This window comes from Gastrolobium bilobum, unplaced genomic scaffold, assembly GCF_033153095.1.
Source record: "Gastrolobium bilobum isolate Gb01-03AN ecotype WA unplaced genomic scaffold, APGP_CSIRO_Gbil_v1 utg66262, whole genome shotgun sequence".
NCBI lineage: Eukaryota > Viridiplantae > Streptophyta > Magnoliopsida > Fabales > Fabaceae > Gastrolobium > Gastrolobium bilobum.
In genome coordinates, this window is record NW_026895848.1 from 75,732 (window position 1) to 96,564 (window position 20,833).

General features: G+C 32.7%; 2 protein-coding genes across 3 annotated transcripts; both read left to right on the forward strand.

The window, feature by feature from the left end:
- Positions 1-5,664: 5,664 nt before the first annotated feature.
- LOC133296380 (protein REVEILLE 8-like) lies at positions 5,665-10,360 on the forward strand. Of its 2 annotated transcripts, XM_061495350.1 has the most exons (9): positions 5,665-5,917; positions 6,564-6,621; positions 6,721-6,844; positions 6,932-7,090; positions 7,200-7,325; positions 7,419-7,528; positions 8,838-8,897; positions 9,738-9,863; positions 9,945-10,360. In XM_061495350.1, the coding sequence occupies exons 1-8, from the start codon at positions 5,763-5,765 to the stop codon at positions 9,840-9,842; spliced, it is 897 nt and encodes a 298-aa protein (XP_061351334.1). In that variant the 5' UTR covers positions 5,665-5,762; the 3' UTR covers positions 9,843-9,863; positions 9,945-10,360. The 2 variants fall into 2 exon arrangements, with proteins under 2 accessions (XP_061351334.1, XP_061351335.1); XM_061495351.1 differs by lacking the exon at positions 6,932-7,090.
- Positions 10,361-12,085: 1,725 nt separating this feature from the next.
- On the forward strand, positions 12,086-14,024 carry LOC133296381 (large ribosomal subunit protein uL4). The gene is made up of 2 exons (XM_061495352.1): positions 12,086-13,231; positions 13,762-14,024. Exons 1-2 carry the CDS (start codon positions 12,128-12,130, stop codon positions 13,873-13,875), a joined length of 1,218 nt encoding a protein of 405 aa, XP_061351336.1. The 5' UTR covers positions 12,086-12,127; the 3' UTR covers positions 13,876-14,024.
- The last annotated feature ends 6,809 nt before the right edge of the window (positions 14,025-20,833 follow it).

Consider the following 20,833-nt stretch of genomic DNA (forward strand, 5'->3'; position numbering starts at 1 on the left):
ATGATGAACAGTGGCAAATTGGTCACTGTTCCTGTATTTGTCATGTTAAATGACAAAAATTAAGTTTCCTACACATACATTGATATTTGTGCTGGATTTTTTTTTCTTTTAAAAATAATGGACCCCACATTGGTTGTCTCTATAGCATGACAAGAGGATAGTCCTATACAATGATACTTGTGTTTCCTATAAAAAAAAGGGGTAGGATACTGGAACAACCAACTAGTGTTACTACCAATCAATTTCACCGTAAGATCGATTATGTTGATCCAACAATTATATTTATTTCCATCTTTGTATGATTATGATTCCCCATATTTAACGTGAAAAGATTAAATATGAGAAATCATAACCATACAACGGTGAAAATAAATATAAAGTATTAAGTATGGAAAATCATAACCATACAAAGATGGAAATAAATATAACTGTTGGATCCATATAATTGATCCAACGGTAAAATTGATTGATAGTAACACTAATTAGTTGTTACAATATCCTTCTCCCAAAAAAATTAAAAATATGACTTCGCAAACTTGCCTTAAGAATTCTTCTCCTACAACAAACCCAAAAAGGCAAGGTCGTATATATGTCTTTTTTTATGTATATTTTACTTATTTATCTCTAATATTACTGGTCAGAATTTCAATTATTTTTTATCATTTCTATTTTAACTTAAGATTCTGATCTAACAATATTAGAGATAAATAGATAAAATAGGCTTGAAAAATAAATAGACATAACATTTCATCCTTATAAAAAAAATCAGGAGAAGTTGGCTCTGTTTGATTTTTATTCTGCATAACAATTTTTAATTTTAAAATAATAAAACAAAAAAAGTTGTTTGATAAGAGTGTTCGTAAAATCAATTTTAAAAATAATATCTGTTTTTTTAGTAATATGAGAATTCATTAATAATATTTTGGTAAATAAAGTATTTTTTTAATTTTAAATTACTTTGGGGATGCCAATATCATAATTATGAAACATATTTTTGTAAATAATTATACAGAAAAAGATTTCTGCAATTACTCCATATAAATCTGCATTTACTTTCAAAATGATGTCGTTCTCGAATTAAAAGATTAAAAAACTATAATTATAAAGACTATAATAACCCTGAAATAAATTAAAATTACAAAAATACCATGATTTTCGCCCCAAAACAACATCATATTGGGCTTACTGCAGATAACTTATCTGCAGCAAATGCAGAAAAAGCGAACCCATAATTATAACTTTTTTTATAACTTTAAAACTAGGGTTCTCTTTTTCTGCAGTAAGCCCAATACGACGTCGTTTTGGAGCAAAAATCATGGTGTTTTTATAATTTTAATTTATTTCAGAGTTATAATAGTCTTTATATTTATAATTTTTTAAGATTTCAATACAAAAACGACATCGTTTTAAAGATAAATAGAGATAACTTATCTGCAGTAACTGCAGGAATATTTTTCCCTTTGAAACTAAGTTCGTTCAAACAAATTTTATTGTTTTTCTACTCTTAAAATCAGTTTTAAAAATTTATGTTCAAAATAATTTTTGAAAAAAAATATCATTCAAACACACCTGTTGTTTTGAAAATATTCCAATCGATTCATCACTTCGCAACTAATCCGATTCGGGGCGGATCCAGGATTAAGGCTTTATGTTTTTGATTATCCAACGAGTACCACAAAGGTAAGGAAAAAAACATTAAATTATTGGGAACCACAAGATGCTTGTGGGCTCTCAGCGATCACCATTGACACGTAGTCGTTGTGGTTTCCAAAAACTAGTGGTCAGGACAGGAGCAGTCGCCGAATTAAGTGGGATCCACTAATTTTATGCTCCCCGATCATTTCCCCTTCTTCCCAAAACATCGCCTCCTACTCGTCCTGTCGGATCATCAACAACGCGCTCTATGAAGCACTCTCCAACCACACCTTTACGCCTGCATTCAAATAAAGTAATATTGAGAGTGCATCCTTCATGTGATTATGTATGTGAGGAAATTTCAATTATTTATTAATAAATTAGTGGTATGTTATAAAAAAATGTTACAACAAAAATAAATGAATCAATGATCAGTAATTCTCTTCAATCAGGAAAAAAAATAATCATTTTAATGACTAACTGTTAATCAATCAATGAATGATTAATATTTTTCACACTATTTAATTAGGTTAAAGTGAGACATAAAATGATTTATTCATGTAATAAAATTAATTTAAATTTTATAAAAAAAAATTAAATCAAGATACTTATTCATAAAATAGATAAGTAAAAATATATTTTATTTAATTCACTGAAATTTAGAATTTAATTTATTTTGCTCAATTTGAAAGGTAAGGAAAGGACTACATGAGATATCGTTTTTGAACTTTCTTTAGTGCTGGTTGATGGTGGTTGCTGATCGCATTTCCTTGTATATACAGGTATTCGAAGAGTATGTAATAGATCTGTATTTAATTTGGATGAGTTTATTAATAATATGGAACTATCTTGCATAGACGCGAGATTACATCAAATTACATGAAGATAAGATCAAGTGAAATAAAATAAAAATTAACTATATTTGTCTTATATATAATTCTATCCTATAATGTAATAAGCTTATTTGTATATTCTTCAATACTCCTCTTTAAAGGTATCTTGTAAGACTTTTATTAATCTCCTTCCACATAAGATAGTTATTTTATGTGGTAGAGAGAAAATGGGTGGGTCCCACCATTACAAGAAAAAAGAAAAAGAAGAAAAAAGTGGGGTACGAAAATCGAAGTGAGAGAAAATGAGATAAGTTACCTCATGTAAAAGGAGAGTAATATTTCCCATCTTGTAATAATAATATTTGTAAAAATTTACACAGACACAAACTTTTCATTCAATCCCACGTATCATTAAATAACATGTTGATCCCAATATAACTTCTTTATATATTTTTTTTAAGGGAAAAATATTATTTATTTTTAACGACACAACTTGCCATTTTAAGTGAAATGATTGTATTTTGGTGAATTGTTTGGAACAGTGACTAAAATGTCATCTTTTGACAAAAAATTTATCTAAATACCACGTGAACAGTATTTTTTATCAAACTGCCATGTAAGCATAATTCGCTACCACCAGTAGCAAATTATGTCCGTCAATGATTTTTGACACGTGGCACACTTTCATAGGAAAAAGCTGACGTGTCGTAATTCGCTACCAGTGGTAGCAAATTTGGTCTGCAGTATGACCACGTGTCTCGAAATCATTGGCCACAAAATTCGCTACCAGTGGTAGTGAATTATGACACGTGGCAGTCTGGTAAAAAATACTGTTCGCGTGGTATTTAGATAAAAAATTTGGCAAAACGTGATATTTTGGTCACTGTTCCTCAATTTTTGTCTTCTCTCCCTTCACAATATTCTCTCTTCCTAATTTTGTGGAGGATAGAGAGTATAAAAATCATCAAATATATATCAAACAAACGGTCATTTCATTTAAATTGATAAATATTTTTCTCATTTTTTAATTAAAAGAAATATTAGGAAAAAAATTACTTTATTTTTTGTTGTTGGATTGACATGCCAAGTTATCTTAAAATGGAATGAGTTAATATTTTCAACCAAATTATTAATGACGAATCAATATGCTCCCACCTTATTTTTTGGGGATTCAAGGACAGGACAAATGGTCCCATTTTACCAACTTTAGTGCCATTTTTATCCTCGATGAATTATCTAATACCAGTATAAATTTGTGTTTTAACTTAATCGACTTTATTAATAATACAGAACCGTCTTATATAAATATGAGAGTACACCGTATTAGGTGAAAATAAGATCACAACGAAATAAGATAAAAACTAACTATTTGTGTTCAACGTAGAATCATATCCTATCCAATAATGTAACAAAGTTATATATTTTCCAATAGTATGGTGATGCATATGACTCCAACAATCAAATCACCGTACAAATAAAAGCGAAATATAGAGTGTGAGTGATGGATACGTGATGGCTTACCCAGTGTATTCTCCAAATCCACGCCTTGAATAAATTTTTAGTACTATTATTATATTCAAGTGAGTCCAATATTTTTTTATTTTTAAAAGAAATTGTAACACTTTTCAAAAAAAAATTTCGTCACATTTCACTTTTTTTCAAAAATAACAAAAAAGTTATACCCACCTAAATGTAATAGTGGTATCAAAAATTTATCCTCGTGCCTCTAATCCCCATCCCGGAGTCACAGGACATAGACAATAAAGAATACAAAATTGCCACATCTAGTGCATGAAACACATGCCCATATGGTGAAAGAGGCTGAGGTGTCACATGGTACTTAAAGGGGGCGTTTGGTAGATGAGAGATTTTTTTTTATCCGAGAATCATGATTTTCAAGAATATGATGAGAAAATGAGTTTTTTTGGGAATGTTATCAAAAAGTTGTTTAGTAGACTAACATATTCCCGAGAATATTGAGTTAATTTGCTTGATACTATGTTTAGTTGTATTAAATTTTCCCTAGCCATAGAAATCCTAGAATACCACATTTTAAATGGTATTCCTGGATGGTTTTTTCAAAAAAATTACACACAAAATAAAATCCCAGAAAAATCAGATTCTCAGGAAAAATTTAAAAAACTTGTACCAAACGTGGGTAAGTAAGATTACCACTTTCAATTTTTCAGGAATCCTAACAAAGTCCTTCTATCAAACGGCCCTAAAGGATTTGGATCATTTTATGTAAAAAAATAATTGATCATGTTATTTGATCATAACTATTTATTAAAAATCATACATATTTTTCTTTTTTATTATATTATCAATAAATGATCATGATAAAATTAAATGATCATTTTTTCATATAAAAAGTATGGGTGCATATTTTCTTATGTTGTAGGATAGTAGGAGAGAAAAAAAGTAGAGATAAATTAAATGTGGGTCCCACATTTTAAATTAAAAAAGAAAAGAAAAATTAATTGGCACGGAAAACGAATTTGTGTAGGAAAAAGTTCTTATCTCATGTAGAAGGAGATAATGATTTCCCAAAAAGTATTCAAATCCGTACCTAAAATATCACTTATTTATCCAAAACAATTTTAAAAATACATATTTTAAAATTTTACAAGTTGGTCAACAAACTCGTAATGGCATAGATGCGCATTGAGTATTTTTTTGGAAGATTTTTTTTTAATCTATTTTGTTATAGGCAGAAATTAAGTCAAATAATTTTTTATAAAAAAAGTATACTAAAAAGAGTTTATTTTTATAATAAAAAAAATTCAAAAGCCAAGAACTTTTTCTTTTTTAAGTTGTATATATATTTTTTAAAATATATGTTTTTTTTTAAATAACAGCTTTTAAGTTAAAAATATATATATATAATCATTCAACAGCTTATAAATTTATTTTTAACTTTAAATTAAAAGTAATTTTTAACTTTAAAAAAAATTAATACCAACGTGCTCTAAGAAGAATGGCCTACCTAATAATAATCAAATTTGATAATTCATCTTGAGGGTAAACGTTAAAACTTTTGTTACATGTGTGCGTGTGGTGTATGAAATCCCACGACAATGTTCTGTTCTCATGGGATAGAACATGGGACGAGGAAATCAGCGTAGGGGAAGTTGTGGTAACTGTTATGCTCTCAAATTGTGCACCGCACATATACCCACCCCACCCCGCCACGTCACATCCCATCCCAGTTACTCTCTGTCTTTCTCTCTCCTCCCTCTCTTTCTATCTCAAACCTCTCAGAAGCCACATAGTCTATGTCATTTGTGGCAGAGCATGAACTCCAACACTTCGATTTCTCAGTCAATGGCTACATCAACAACCGCCAGTGATGGTTCTGGCAAGAAGGTGAGAAAGCCTTACACCATCACCAAGTCCAGGGAGAGCTGGACTGAGGAAGAACACGACAAGTTTCTCGAAGCTCTTCAATTGTGAGTCCATATGTTTCTTCCTCCCTTTTTTTTTTTTTTGAGAATGGATTTCACTTTATTTATTAATTTCTTTAAGGTTCTTAATGTTTTCTAGATTAATCTTTTTCCCCCATCAAACTGATAACCCCTTTCAGAATTCAGTTTCTTTTCTATATGAACAAATATTAGCATTTCTAATTCGTTTTAGTCTCCGAGAGAATCCAATTGATGCTAAGACGTGTAGGTTGAAGGAAGGATGGGATAGAAGAGGGCCAGGTTGTAAGAAAAACTGTACAATTGTGTTGAGTAGGTGGAAAGTGCCTAGGTAGAAAATTTGGAATAAAAATTTAATTTGATATTTGTTTTGGATATCAGAAATTGGAGAAGATAGAAATAACATGTACTTATTTTTTAGTCTGTTTGAGCTCTATTCTCCATCTTCTCATTTATCTACTCAACCAAGGAAACTTAAAGTAAGAGAACTTTACAATTACTTTGGTAGCTTATGCATTAAGTCCTTCGTATAAAATTAACAGGGCAAATTTTCTAACTCGTCAATGGTATCATTCAGCCCTTATTTTTTGGCCTGCCTCAGATGTAGCCTTTATGCTTTTAAATTAAGTGAAGTACTCTGCAACCAATTACTGACATCTTGTGGAATATTCAGATTTGACAGGGATTGGAAGAAAATTGAAGATTTTGTAGGTTCAAAAACAGTTATTCAGGTTAGGATACTGCTTTTCAGCTCTATGTCTTTATTTTCTTTTTTTCATGTGTGTTTTCTATTCAGGAATTATTTGTTACTAATTAATAACTTTTCTCAGATACGAAGCCATGCCCAAAAATACTTCCTGAAAGTTCAAAAGAATGGGACAGTAGCACATGTGCCTCCTCCTCGTCCTAAGCGCAAAGCTGCTCATCCTTACCCTCAAAAGGCATCAAAAAATGGTTTGCTTCTATTTGGGATGGTGATATTCTGTCTCTAAAAGCACAACATTTCATGCATCCCTGACATGCTACTTTCTGGGTTGCCAGTTTTGTTGCCACTTCCAGCATCCATTGCTTATGCTTCTTCTACAAATACCCTTGCACCTCGGTATACCACATGGGATGAAACTTCCCTGCTGATGAATGCCGGATCCAATAAATCCATGATCTGTCAGGATGAGTTCAACAACCTTCATGGAAATGAAGGCATGCATACTTATTTTTATTGTTGTTTGTTTGATGTCTATAGTCTATATTGGCTGTACTAAATGGAACTTTCCATCGCTTGTTATCTTATATGACGTTACTGATTCAGCTGATATTGGATCAAACGGGATAACACAGATTAGCAACAGCAGTCTTAGTGGTGTTGGGAACTCTACTAGAATGATACCAACTTCTGACATATCAAAGCAAGGGAAACAAGCTCCTGTTCTTCATGGTAATCTTCTGATATATTGATTTCTGCTTATATTGATTTTTATTTTGTATTCATTTTCATATGGTTATGTGTCATTTTGACCATATTTCACAGGTTTGCCAGACTTTTCTGAAGTTTACAGTTTCATTGGAAGTGTTTTTGATCCAGATACGAACGGCCATGTTCAGAAGCTGAAGGAAATGGATCCTATAAATTTTGAAACTGTGAGTTGAATACTTGAATGAAACTTATCATCACTTAATTAGGTAACATGCGGCCCCCTTCCCCCTGACGAAGTAATTTCAGAGCTGAAACTTAGCTATGTAATCAGATAGGTATTGATTCACTTAAAAAAAATATTGGTGTTATGAGACAAACCAAAACTTACAGGATGCATGGTTACAATGAATGGTTTTTCCTCTTCCCAAAGCAGAATTAGGAAACTTGATGAAGCCATTTTGAGGAAGATAATTTTTATGGTCTCCTGGTAGCATGAAATGATATAGCCTTTCTGTTTAACTTTTATTCTACTGGAAGTGTGTGGATCATTTTCCAGGGGAAGAAGAAATCCTACTATAATTTCCAAGGAAATAAGAATGATAACATTTTTGAATGATTGAGTCTGTCAAAACAAGATTTGAAATTAAGGAAAAAGGCATGTTGATATCAAAGTGGACAGAATTCAAATAAACTAGAATCATTCTAAATTTCTTAGTGTAGATTCAGACTAAGAACCTTGTTGCCAGAATTTGTCAGCCCAGAATGTTCTCTAACATTCTAAGGCTTGTTACAATTTTCCTTGAACTTTTCATGAACCATGTCGTAAGGTGTAGCTAGGTTCTCAATTTTTAAAGTAGTGGTCAATATAAACTTCCAAATTACATATAAATATGTATTGGTTGCCTTTTATGGTCCTTTTTTTTTTGATACAGTGATGGCACTGAGATTTGAACCCTCATCACTAGACTAATCCTAGTGGCTTTTTATGGTCCCTTTTAGTTGTGAAGTATGTAACATTATGTTTTTTCTCACTTCGATAAGTAGTGAAATATAAAGCTGATTGCTCCATTCCTTTTTAGCTTAAAATAGTTTGACTCTGTAAGGCTTTGAATATGGTTATTTTATACTAGCGTGTCGAAGGAAGATAAAGTGAGATCACATAAGCTAATCAAAATGTCATGGGGAACATCAATTTGTGGCAGTTGATTTTACTGTGGTGGAAAGCTTTGTGTAAAGTTTGTTAAAGCTAAAGAATTACTGTTATGCGTCTAACTGGCAAAATTGTTAGACTAAATTGACTCTGGATGAGCTTTTAAATATGCCAACATAATGATCATCATACTATAACACTCGAGCTTGATATTACTGTTCTATACTTCATGACTTTTGATATATGCCTAGAGTGGTATGTCTTTATGAATAAAAGAATGGGATACTTACCACTTTCAAGGTTAAAAGGCCCAAAACTTACCATTTCCGGAACTGTCTTCACTCTTCACTCTTCATAAACGAATGTTTGGTGTTTTGCTGCAGGTCTTATTGTTAATGAGAAATCTTACTGTCAACTTGTCTAGCCCTGACTTTGAGCCCATTGTAAGTTTCAAAATCAATCTCAATTATGATTATATAGTTTTGCAACATATTTGCCAAAAAAAAAAAATAATTCTTGTTTTGAAAGAACTGTAAGTGTATTCTGTCCAAGTATCATTTTGTTTGAATTGACTGATCTATACTATTTTGTAATCTGATTAATCATATTTAGTTGTTGCGGTTCATCAAATTGAAATGCCAAATCCATAAATATCACTCTGGCTTTGCTATATGTAGGATATGAAACCCCATCTTCTTGATGCATTTACTTTGCAAATACATTGAAAGATACATACGAATTAAGAGCATCTGCTCAACTTTGATAAAATTACGATACATTTATTTCTTAAATCTACAATTTTTTATTTAAATATCTTAACTTTTGTAATAGGCCCCTCAACACTTATTTTCTGGATCTGTCCCTACGACCAAATAAGCCCTTCAAGACCGGGAGTAAATATCTTTCTTCAGGACAAAAAGAAAAGTATGAAGAGCTTTGCCATTAAATTAATTTTTTTTAAAATATAACATGAACTTATCATAGAGTCTGTATGTGTAGGAAGACAGTGACTGTCCTATATTAATAACAAAATTAAAATAGTATCTGACAACATCAAACTTCAACTCAACTCAGTTTCTTGACCCTCTGCTTAATTGCGATGATTGCTCAATGCCTATCTCATCTGCTTCATTCTTGGGGGAAGAAACTTAGACAAAATAAAGAGTTAGTGATGCTTAATCATTCTCATGAAGCTGTCTTTATGAATGAACTTGGATGAAACCTTTGTGTGATTTATCTTTAAAGATGAAATTTGACTAGTTTATCTTTATTGCTTTGTTCAGAAGGAGGTATTGTCAACATATGATGTCAATTCATTGGCAGTAGGAGTTACTGCAGGAATTGATGTCAAGCCGCAGACAAATGATCTATCGTGTCAAACCGCTTAACCACAAGCAATTTGTTGATTGGTATTTGTTTTTATTCTTCTCATATTTTGTAGTTTTCTTTTGTTTTCATGTCTGTTTTTATTGTAACATCTCCTTTTACAGTTCACTAGGTCAAACTTGGATGGAAGACACAGGTTTTGCTCAGCCAGCAGCAGCAAGGCATAGGAGTGTCTTGCAATTGCTGTAAAGCCTGTAAATGTAACCATAGTCCTTTGACCACAGCCATGATAGTATATGTGTATATGTTAGAAAGCTGAAGAGCACAACATATTTTTCAGCTGATTCTATGGTCCATAACAACTGTTGTCTTAACTATTTTAGAGATATTACCTTCGAGTAGACACATAGGTCTATGTTATTATATAAGATATTTTTAATGGTATAGATGTATCAAAGAAGAGAAAATGGAGAGGGGCTAATTATTGTCTATTATCAGTGATTCAGTGTGGCTTTTGGTTGCCAAATTTGTGTGAAGTCACACTTCGACATACTTCCGTTTCGTGTTTCAGTTTTGTGAGTCTTCTTTTACTGTTTTAATGACCGCTCTCGATTGGATTAGTAGGATGTAGGAACATTTTCAATGCGAAGGGCATATCAGTTTGCAAAGTAATATTTTTTTTCCGAGTCAAAATCTAAATAAAATTGATCTCATTTTAGTTCTTTTGGAATAATGGTATCAATTTGAATGCAAGCAATATCATATCAATAAGTCATTCAAACCATTTACCAAATTGGGAACCAAGTTAGTAGTCACGGAGTCACGGAGGTATTCCTATTCAACCTTCTCCGAGCACCATGCCTTCAGGGTACGGCCTGTTTGGGCTAGCCCCTCATTGTAACAGTGAGTGCACTAAGCTTCGCAACCGGAGAAAGGACGAGACTAATCCCCCAACCGAAGATTTTTGGCATATCCTCTGGCCCCCAAAGATTTTTCAAGAAACTGGTTGAGGCAGGGTTTGATCACTGCACCAAGCAATTCCTTGGGAGCTCAGCTGCCAACTTAGCTCACAATGACATCAATTTTATAACAATTTTTTTACCCTTTCTGATGAGAATCATTCGGTCATTTTTAATGTGTTCATTTCAATATATCTGTCATATTGACAACTACACGGAAAGAAAAATTTTATCACATGAAAAGCCTACAATAAATAATTCATTAATTAACCGTAACACAATAAAAAATAAAAAACGAAACCTAGAAAATGTAGGAAATGTGTCATGATTTAATTAAAAAAACAACACGAGATGCATGTAGGAAATTTTATCAAGATTTCCTCTTTCTTTTCTTAGCCAATCTCTCGAGGTAACATTTTATAGTTTTTATAAGCTATACCATTAACTTTATCATATTCAGCAACTTAAATATTAACAACGGAATCTCTTATATATTGATACTTGATTTTGAGCTATTCCATCAGGGGTTATAGGCCCAACTATTGAAAGGCCCCAAAGACTATTTTTTAGTAAATATGGCAGTATCTTGACAATTCTGCAATCATATGATATATATATGACTAGCTGCTCAGTCAATTGCTACTGCATCATATCTCTCATATTAGTTCCTTTGAAATAGCAGCATCAATTTGAATGCAAGCAATATCATATCAATAAGTCATTTCAACCATTTACCAAATTGAGAACCAAGTAGTATTCACAGAGTCACTTAAGAAAATTAATATATTTGGGTTTAATGTTTCTACTTTTCCCGCAGAAAAAATTTCTTTGCCGTACTCACATAAAAGTGAGTGGATCTTACTCATCTTCTCTATCCACTCACTTTTGTGTAAAAGTGTGACAGACAAATTTTTTCTGCAATAAAAACAGAAACATTTTTCTCAAATTTTTATCACATGAAAAGCCTACAATAAATAATGGATTTAATATTTTTGCTTTTATTTCAAAAAAAATTTCCAGTCACACTCACATAAAAATAACTGAGCCCCATTGTAAAGTAAAGAAAGAGAAGAGATTAGTGAGAAATATAATTTTTTCCATAAACAATTCAATAATTAACTGTGTCACAATAATAAAAAAAAAACCAAACCTAGAAAATAAAATTATAGCTTGAAGGTTTACAAAAAAAAAAATAAAAAAAAAAAATTATAGCTTGAAGAGACTAAGCCCAAGAACCTTTAGCCCATACAGGCCCGAAGCAACCAAAACCCTAAGAAGCACAGCAAAGAAAGGCAAGTATATAACTATATATTCATACAATCCACTTCAAAATCCATTTTCATTTGCAGCCAAAAACCCTAATTCCCTCTCTCTCTCTCACTCTAGCAATGGCCGCAGCGGCGCGTCCTCTTGTCACCGTGCAGTCCATCGAGGGGGACATGGCCACCGACGCAACCCCAACCGTCCCTCTCCCTGACGTCATGAAGGCCTCCATCCGTCCCGATATCGTCAATTACGTCCACTCCAACATCTCAAAGAACAGCCGCCAGCCCTACGCCGTCTCCCGCCGCGCCGGTCACCAGACCTCCGCCGAATCCTGGGGAACAGGTCGTGCCGTTTCCCGTATCCCCCGTGTCCCCGGCGGCGGTACTCACCGTGCCGGCCAGGGAGCCTTCGGAAACATGTGCCGCGGTGGTCGAATGTTCGCTCCAACCAAGATCTGGCGCCGCTGGCACCGCAAGATCAACGTCAACCAGAAGCGCTACGCTGTCGTCTCCGCCATCGCCGCCTCCGCCATTCCCTCACTCGTCCTCGCCCGCGGACACCGGATCGAGACCGTACCTGAGCTCCCACTCGTCGTGAGCGATTCAGCCGAAGGAGTCGAGAAAACCAAGGAGGCGATCAAGGTTCTGAAGCAGATCGGAGCTTTCTCTGACGCTGAGAAAGCGAAGGACAGCACTGGCATTCGACCAGGGAAAGGGAAAATGAGAAACCGCAGGTACATCTCTCGCAGGGGTCCTCTTATTGTGTATGGAACTGAAGGAGCTAAAGCGGTTAAGGCTTTCCGCAACGTTCCTGGTGTTGAGGTTGCGAATGTTGAGAGGCTCAACCTTCTGAAGCTCGCACCTGGTGGACACCTTGGAAGGTTTGTGATCTGGACCAAGTCTGCTTTTGAAAAACTGGACTCTATCTATGGATCTTTCGAGAAGCCCTCTGAGAAAAAGAAGGGTTACATTCTTCCAAGGTCCAAGATGGTGAACTCTGACCTATCTAGGATTATCAACTCTGATGAGGTTCAATCTGTTGTGAGGCCCATTAAGAAGGATGTGAAGAGGGCAACTCTCAAGAAGAACCCACTCAAGAACCTCAATTGCATGCTGAGGCTCAATCCTTATGCTAAGACTGCTAAGAGGATGTCTCTTCTCGCTGAGGCGCAGCGCGTTAAGGCTAAGAAGGAGAAGCTGGATAAGAAGAGGAAGAACATTTCTCAGGTTAGCCAAATCTTTACAATTTTACCATAATATCAAGCTGAATTGCTTTTATTTTTTTTCCTCATACTAGAGTAGCATTAATGTTTGTGTAAATAAACTGCAATTGAGACTAATGGGCTTCATGGCATACCCTGTTGCTTTATTTTTTAATATATATCATTATGCATCTGTATTGTTGATCGTAGTTGCATTCTCTCAATTATGATATATCATGTCATGTGGTATGTTCATCTCAGTTTTGTATGTAACCTTGCTACTACTATTCTATAACAGTACAATGTATATGCAAATTGCATGTGGATTTGAATTGTGCTTTGATAACTGCAAGTGACCTGTGACAAGTAAAATACAGTTCAGTAATCTGATGCACATAGTGTATATATAATATAGACATTCAATCAAATATGTAGAAGGATATGTGTTCTCTCTTTGTTGTATTTTGCGTTATTGAATGTATTTTTTTCGTTGATTACCTTAATATTGTGTATTGTTTTAAATTGATGTGTTATTTTCCATTGTTCCCCTTTTAGGACGAAGCTTCTACCATCAGAGCTGCAGGAAAGGCCTGGTACCATACTATGATATCTGATTCCGATTATACAGAGTTCGACAATTTCTCTAAGTGGTTGGGTGTTTCGCAGTAGAGTTTATCTATTATGTTTTCGCATTAGATTTTTGTTTTGTATGCTTATTTGAACTAAATATATTTGGTTTTTTGGTTTTGCGGGTTGAATTTTATCATAATGTTATGGAGACGATATGGAAATTTTGTTCCTCTTATTTTAGTGCAAATTTTGTTTCTTATTTTTTGCAGTTGCATTTTTTGTATTTGCTATATTTACTTTTTAAATCTCGTAATATGTTGGATTTTAGTGGAAGGGCTTTATTTTTTTCTCACATTTACATTCCTAAGTTCAAAAGATAAATAAAACAAGATTATTATGGGGTCAATGTTTCTCCATTTGCTGCAAGAGAAATTTCTATGCTACACTTATATAGTTGTAGAGAAATTTTTTTCTTGGTATTGAATTGGGTAATAAGGCCCGGGAACAAATAGCACGATTAAGTAGCGCGACCCTGGAAAATGACCAATTTGCCAATCATTCAACATAACCTTATTGCCGTGAATTACAACTTGTTTGAATCCTTTATCTTTGTACGTAGTAGGAATTTGCTCCTGAAGCTCTTTCATGTAGGTAGTGCAAAAGTGAATGTGGTTGAAGCTCGTGTTTTCCATTGTTTTTATATTGCATTACTCGTATTTACCTGATGCGCCATCGCTGTAAGGCTAACGCTAGTAGTGTGTTTAAAATCTAATTAGTTTTATTTATTTTTTATTTTTTTTAGAAACGAGATTTGGTGCGTTACGGTAAAATATTGGGTCATATATTTGGTTGTCTTAATCTTACTTTTTGGGACATAATTTTGTATCATAATTATTTTGATATTTTGTGATAAATAGTAAAAATTGTTAATTTTAACTAATACTTATTGCTTAACATTGTTGTTGATAAGTGCAAAAGTGAATGTGGTTGAAGCTCGTGTTTTCCATTGTTTTTATATTGCATTACTCGTATTTACCTGATGCGCCATCGCTGTAAGGCTAACGCTAGTAGTGTGTTTAAAATCTAATTAGTTTTATTTATTTTTTATTTTTTTTAGAAACGAGATTTGGTGCGTTACGGTAAAATATTGGGTCATATATTTGGTTGTCTTAATCTTACTTTTTGGGACATAATTTTGTATCATAATTATTTTGATATTTAGTGATAAATAGTAAAAATTGTTAATTTTAACTAATACTTATTGCTTAACATTGTTGTTGATAAGATTTGCTTTGTAAATTTTTTATTTTTTTATTTAAGCCTATTCAATATTCAAGGACATGAAATTGATGATATTCAAATAAGCTCACAAACTTTTATAATTTCTAAAAAACATTCCTAGTACTTAGCAAATCTAGTTTTCTCTTCTTCTCTATGTCGTCTGATGATGTTATTGATTTCTATAGTTCATGTTATCATAATTATGATAAAGATAAACCCTTTTAAGGTTCCGGAACTTGACATTAATTTAACTTTGTTGTAATTCTTCTTACTTTTTATTAGTGAAATGTTTGGTTTTTCTATCTCTACTCTTCATACATGCATTTGATTAATAGGGAACCCTAAATTTGACCATTGATTTTGGTAATGTACGTTCATTTTCAGATAATTGTAGGTGAAATGATTTGATACCAGGATAGATATATATTATTTCTTAGCCATGCATAGTAATTCTTTGAGACCTATTATAAATGAGTAGATATTGAGTCAAGTCAAATGAAAATATAATATTCTGGGTAACTGAAGTATGTTTATATGACCTAAACATGAGCTTACAAATGATCAAGTGCCTTAATTAGTAAAACCAAATCATTGATAATTTCTAGTAAAAAAAGTGCATATTCTTATAGTACCAACACGTGTTTTGTCCTTTGAGTGGAACGTAAAACTCTGGAAACAACACTTAGATTAGGAAACTAGTAATAAATTAATAGAAAGACAATAATGAAAATACACCGGAAAAAAAAAATGGAAAGACAACAACAAGCGAACTCATGCAATAACTAGGTAAATAATGGTAAAATGTGTGATATATATTTGAATGCTGGAAAAAATGAGCCTTTAGGGCGGACTCATCCTTTAAAGCCCGATTGTGGCATAAGCAGCATCGAGCAATACAAGAAAAGCGTTTGAGAATTATCAAAAACATTTTTGACCAATTGTCCTAACGTTTGTTTGGATGTTTTTTTTTTCTTTTCAAATTTTAAATATCTTAACCTTTTGTTAAAAGCTCTTCTAAAATGAACAAGGTACAAAAAACATTTTCCCAAAGATCATCCACATGGGTCTTACCTATGTTAGTTTTAATGGCTTTTAAATTGAATTCACCATCATAAGTATTTTTTATTTTCATAGAACAAAATTGAGATAAAGTTCTTTAATCACTTATTGTTATTGAAAATAAAAAACGTAACTTGTACTAAAAAAAGAAAAAAAGAAAACCACGTAATATGTGTATTTAGACCTCGATTGTAAGAACTTTAAAAAGGAGGATGAGGTAACTAAAAATATAATAAATGTGTCGTGATTTTATTAAAAAAACACGACATGCATATAGGAAAATTTATCAAGGTTTTCTCTCTTTTTTCTTAGCCAATCTCTCGAGGTAAAATTTACTAGTTTTCATAAGCTGGAGCATTAACTTTATCATATTCAGTAACTTAAATATCAAAAGTATAATCTTTTATATATTAATACTTAATATGAACCTATTTTACGTGAGATTATAAGCCCAACCAGTGAAAAGCCCAAAAGGTCCAAAGATTATTACTTAGTAGAGAAGTATGTATATTGATAATCCCGCAATAACCAGACACATATAACTAGATGCATAGTCAATTGCGGCTATATGACATCCGCTGCTATATGACATCCGCTGCTCAAAGTACTCTCACTCCCATATGAACCAATGGCATGAAAATAGACACTTATATATCGGTATATCTACAGGAGCTTAATTTGACTATAGGCTTCTTGTCTAGGGAATAGCTTGTGAAGGTTAGCATTTTTCACCAATAAAAATGAACACCGACATATTAAGGAGGTATAAGCAAGACACCCATCCACAATAAATACAGAAGCATTAAACCCAAATATGATCATCTTTTCATCAATATTTGAACACCTTGAACTCTTAACTGACTTAAATATCGAAATATCTTTTAGTTTCCTCAAACTATTTTAGCCTAAACATCTCGCAAAGCATCTCGCCAACCAATCAAGTGTCCCTCAAAGAGCACATCAACCTAAATACCATTCAATAGTAGCATGTTCAACCGTACGTGATCCAACCCAATAATTATTGAATTGATCAATACTCATTTTATGGAATGTGCAAGAGTCTTATTGCTTATTTTTTTGTTAAACAACGACAAAATATGGACAAGCGAAGCTGCCTCTCACCCGAACGGAGATTGAAATGGGTTCAGGTCAGGATGGGACCTGGCCCATTACACTCTTCAAAATAAGGGGAACATTTTCTATTTTAGAAAACATAATGTGACCCACCTTTTAAAGTTAAGAAACAAGAACATAAATAAGACTTCCGTGAATTTTAAAAGGAAACAGAACTGTTTGAGTAAGAGAACTGGTTACTTAAAATAGCTAACTTTTATATTGCAACAAATTATAAAGATAGCGATGGAATTGAATAATGAAGCAATAATTGAAACTGGTTTCAATTTCTTTTACTGTGTTTGTGTATTATATAAAAGCAGGTTGCTCCAAGTCAATAAATTGATTGATTGGCATACCTCCTCCCCCTTCTTTTTTATTCTCTATATACTTTATTTGTAAATGGGATCTTAGGATACTTAGACCTTAAGAAATTAAAGTTCGCTTATGATAAAAATAATGTTCAATCTTCATTGCAGCTAAAGGCATCCAGTGTTAGGAAATTAAAATGCTTATCTATATCGTTGTTGATTCCATTCGAAGTCCAAAAGCCAAAGCGAAAAAGGGCATGCAGGCAATAAAAAACCGTGATAATCTGTCATCTTTTTGAAAGTTTAAGGCCATGTTAACACACACATATATATATATATATACTGTGAATAAAGGGAGTCAAACCAAAATACCAACTAAAGATGATAGAAACTAGAAAGGCATGTGGGGATATGTCATGACCATTTTGCTTCATCATGCATTTCCCTTCATTTCAATTCTAAGGTGCAAGCATATGTTTGATATTGGTGCTTCGGGTTAAATATACGACATCTTTAATTATAAACTAAATCAAAAAAATTTTGCATAGTCATAACCAAGATAATATTAATATTGTAGGTATATAATCTACGTAAGTCAATAAACAATAAATCATTCAAATATTTTAAAAGAAAATAAATTATTTGTGAATTTAAAAAAATGAAATCTTTTATGAACCATTTTTGGAAACAATTTTTTTTATGTATTGAGTCAGGTTATCGGTTTTTACCAAAATCGACCGGGTTGAATCTGTTCGCACCAGTTTCAGTGCTTAGTTGTTCTACTGCTTTATCTGAACCAATTATATGACTGATTTATCGATTTTTGAGTCGACCGGACTGGGTTGGTCTGAGTTTATCAACACCAATTAAAATATCAAGAATATTGAAAAAAATTAAAATATTTTAAAATACAATAATTATTTTGATAACAACTATTACAATTTATCTGTGTGAAATAAGTTCTCTTTTTATCATGAAAATTGTTGAAAGATGTAACAACACAAATCAATCCTTCGTTAAAAAAAAGTTTAATGTTTTTACATTTGTTGCAAAAATAAAAAATAAAAAAAATTCAGCCACATTTATATAAAAATTAGTGGATCCTATTAATGTTTTCTCTCTCTTCATTTTATAATAAGATTTACTCATTTTCACGCAAATGAGACAGAAAATAAATTTTTTTACAGCAAAAGTAAAAATATTTTTTCCTTAAAAAAAAGCAAAAAACTTCCTTTCTTTCTCGCAAGTTCTAATTACAACTATTACTATAAAATATGGGTTTTATATACATCATGTTGTAGGAAACTTACAATGTCATGTTACTCTCACAAAAAGTGATGGCCCCACCTTGTTTTATTTTTTCTTCTTTCTTTTTAAGTGGGACCCACATCAAATGTATTAAATTAACATGACAGTACAAGTTTCCTACAACATGACATATATAAAACCCATAAAATATTTATCATCAAAGTAGATGAAGTTAAAAAAATTGTAATGGATCAAAATGGCCCAATTCACCTGGAAGTCGTTTGTGAGCATGGGTACACGTGCAATGAACTCGCTTTAATTAATTATCAGTACTATATATTAAAGTTCTTCTCGAGGTGGGAGCTTTCATACTTCATGTTTTCCCAAATGCCAGTTCTAATGTTACTTTTTGATTTCCAATTTTCTTTTCGGGTAGATTGACAAATAACTTTTGAGTCGCATGATTGCAAGTCCAATTATACATTAACTTTATTTATTTTTTAATATCTAATGAGTTGTATAAGTGATACAAATTAGTTTGTTGCAGCATATTGTATATCAAAATAAAAAATATTTGATATTATTTTTAATTTAAAAAAAAAACTTATATTAAAACTTGAAAAATTAAATTAGTAATTTAGCCAATGAGCCTTGTTACATCTCTTACATCATAATATTACATTAATTGAATACAATATAATAATCTGCATTAAAGGGATGTATTGAATTGAAATTTCAAAGGGTTTTAATTAATTATTTTTGAACAAAAAAATTTATTGATAATCAATTAGGATTTTAAAAGATTGAAAAAAAAGTCGCATGATATTCTATTAGGATTTTAAAAGTTTATTTTAGAATCCGACCAAATCCGTTGGTACGTCCAAATTCGTTGGTATTCAATTCGAATTTTAAATAAAGGAAAAATAATCTTGTGGTATTCAAAAATCTGACAATTTTAATTAATTTTCTATTGATGTAGATTTCGTGAGACCTTTTGGTGAGAAATATAAATAGGATGTCTCTCTCACAATCTCACCCTAACCCCTATGATTTCTTGAGATTTCTCTATTACGGCGTCTTCTTTTTCATTTGGCGGGTTGACCCACTCGAAATCAGGTTCCACCATAGGAGCTTCGTCAAAGCTCAAAAATAACAAATGATTCATCCAAGCTTGAATGCGAGCAACAATATGAGACTCTCAGGCAGCATTACCATCTTTGGTAAGCAAAGTGATCACCGAAGTGGAGTCACTCTCAATGATAATTTTCTGGAAACCTTTCTTCCACACAAATTCCAAACCTTTTTATATACCCCACAATTCTGCCATGTAAGCTGATGTTATACCCATATGATAAGCAAATCCCCCCATCCATTGACCCTCAGATCCTCGACACAACCCTCCACATGCAGCTACTCCTGGATTTCCTTTGGCTGCCCCATCTGTATTTAATTTTATCCAACCATAATCCGGTGGCTGCCATGCAATTTGTAGTTGGACTGTCATGCCAGCATTCCGTGTGACTTTACTATCATCATAAGCTTGCTCAATGTCTATTAACATACGATGCACTTTCTCCGCAATCAAATTCTCGCTGTTGACTTCTTTACCATGATAAAAGGCATTTCTATTATTCCATAACTCCCAACATTTCAGCATGAAAACTGAGTTCCAATTCAAGCTACTAGACCCCTTTTCCGTCATAGCTCATATTAGAAACTATCCAATCCACCCATTCCTTCTCATAAAAAGAACTTTGTCTCCTTCTTGGAATCAGATTATTCCAAACCCTTCTAGCTAATGCACAGTCCCTCATAACATGTAGTTCAGATTCCTCAACGCTTTGACATCTAATGCATATTGGAGGGACATCTGACCACTTAGCAATCCAAGCCCTAGTTGGAAGCCTACGGTGAATGCATTTCCACATAGAAATTTTCACTCTTTCAGGACCTTTCCAATGCCACAAAGCACTCCACACTAAATCTGGTATGACTTAGCTACCAATGGGATAGCGTTTTTGTAGCAGAATCTGATATGCATCCCT

Excerpts from the sequence above, each read along its gene's own strand:
- LOC133296380 (XM_061495350.1), top strand. The coding sequence starts at position 5,763 with ATGAACTCCAACACTTCGATTTCTCAGTCAATGGCTACATCAACAACC. Across the intron at positions 7,091-7,199 it reads CAACCTTCATGGAAATGAAG|CTGATATTGGATCAAACGGG; the intron begins GCATGCATACTT and ends TTACTGATTCAG. Across the intron at positions 7,326-7,418 it reads ACAAGCTCCTGTTCTTCATG|GTTTGCCAGACTTTTCTGAA; the intron begins GTAATCTTCTGA and ends CATATTTCACAG.
- LOC133296381 (XM_061495352.1), top strand. The coding sequence starts at position 12,128 with ATGGCCGCAGCGGCGCGTCCTCTTGTCACCGTGCAGTCCATCGAGGGG. Across the intron at positions 13,232-13,761 it reads AGAGGAAGAACATTTCTCAG|GACGAAGCTTCTACCATCAG; the intron begins GTTAGCCAAATC and ends TTCCCCTTTTAG.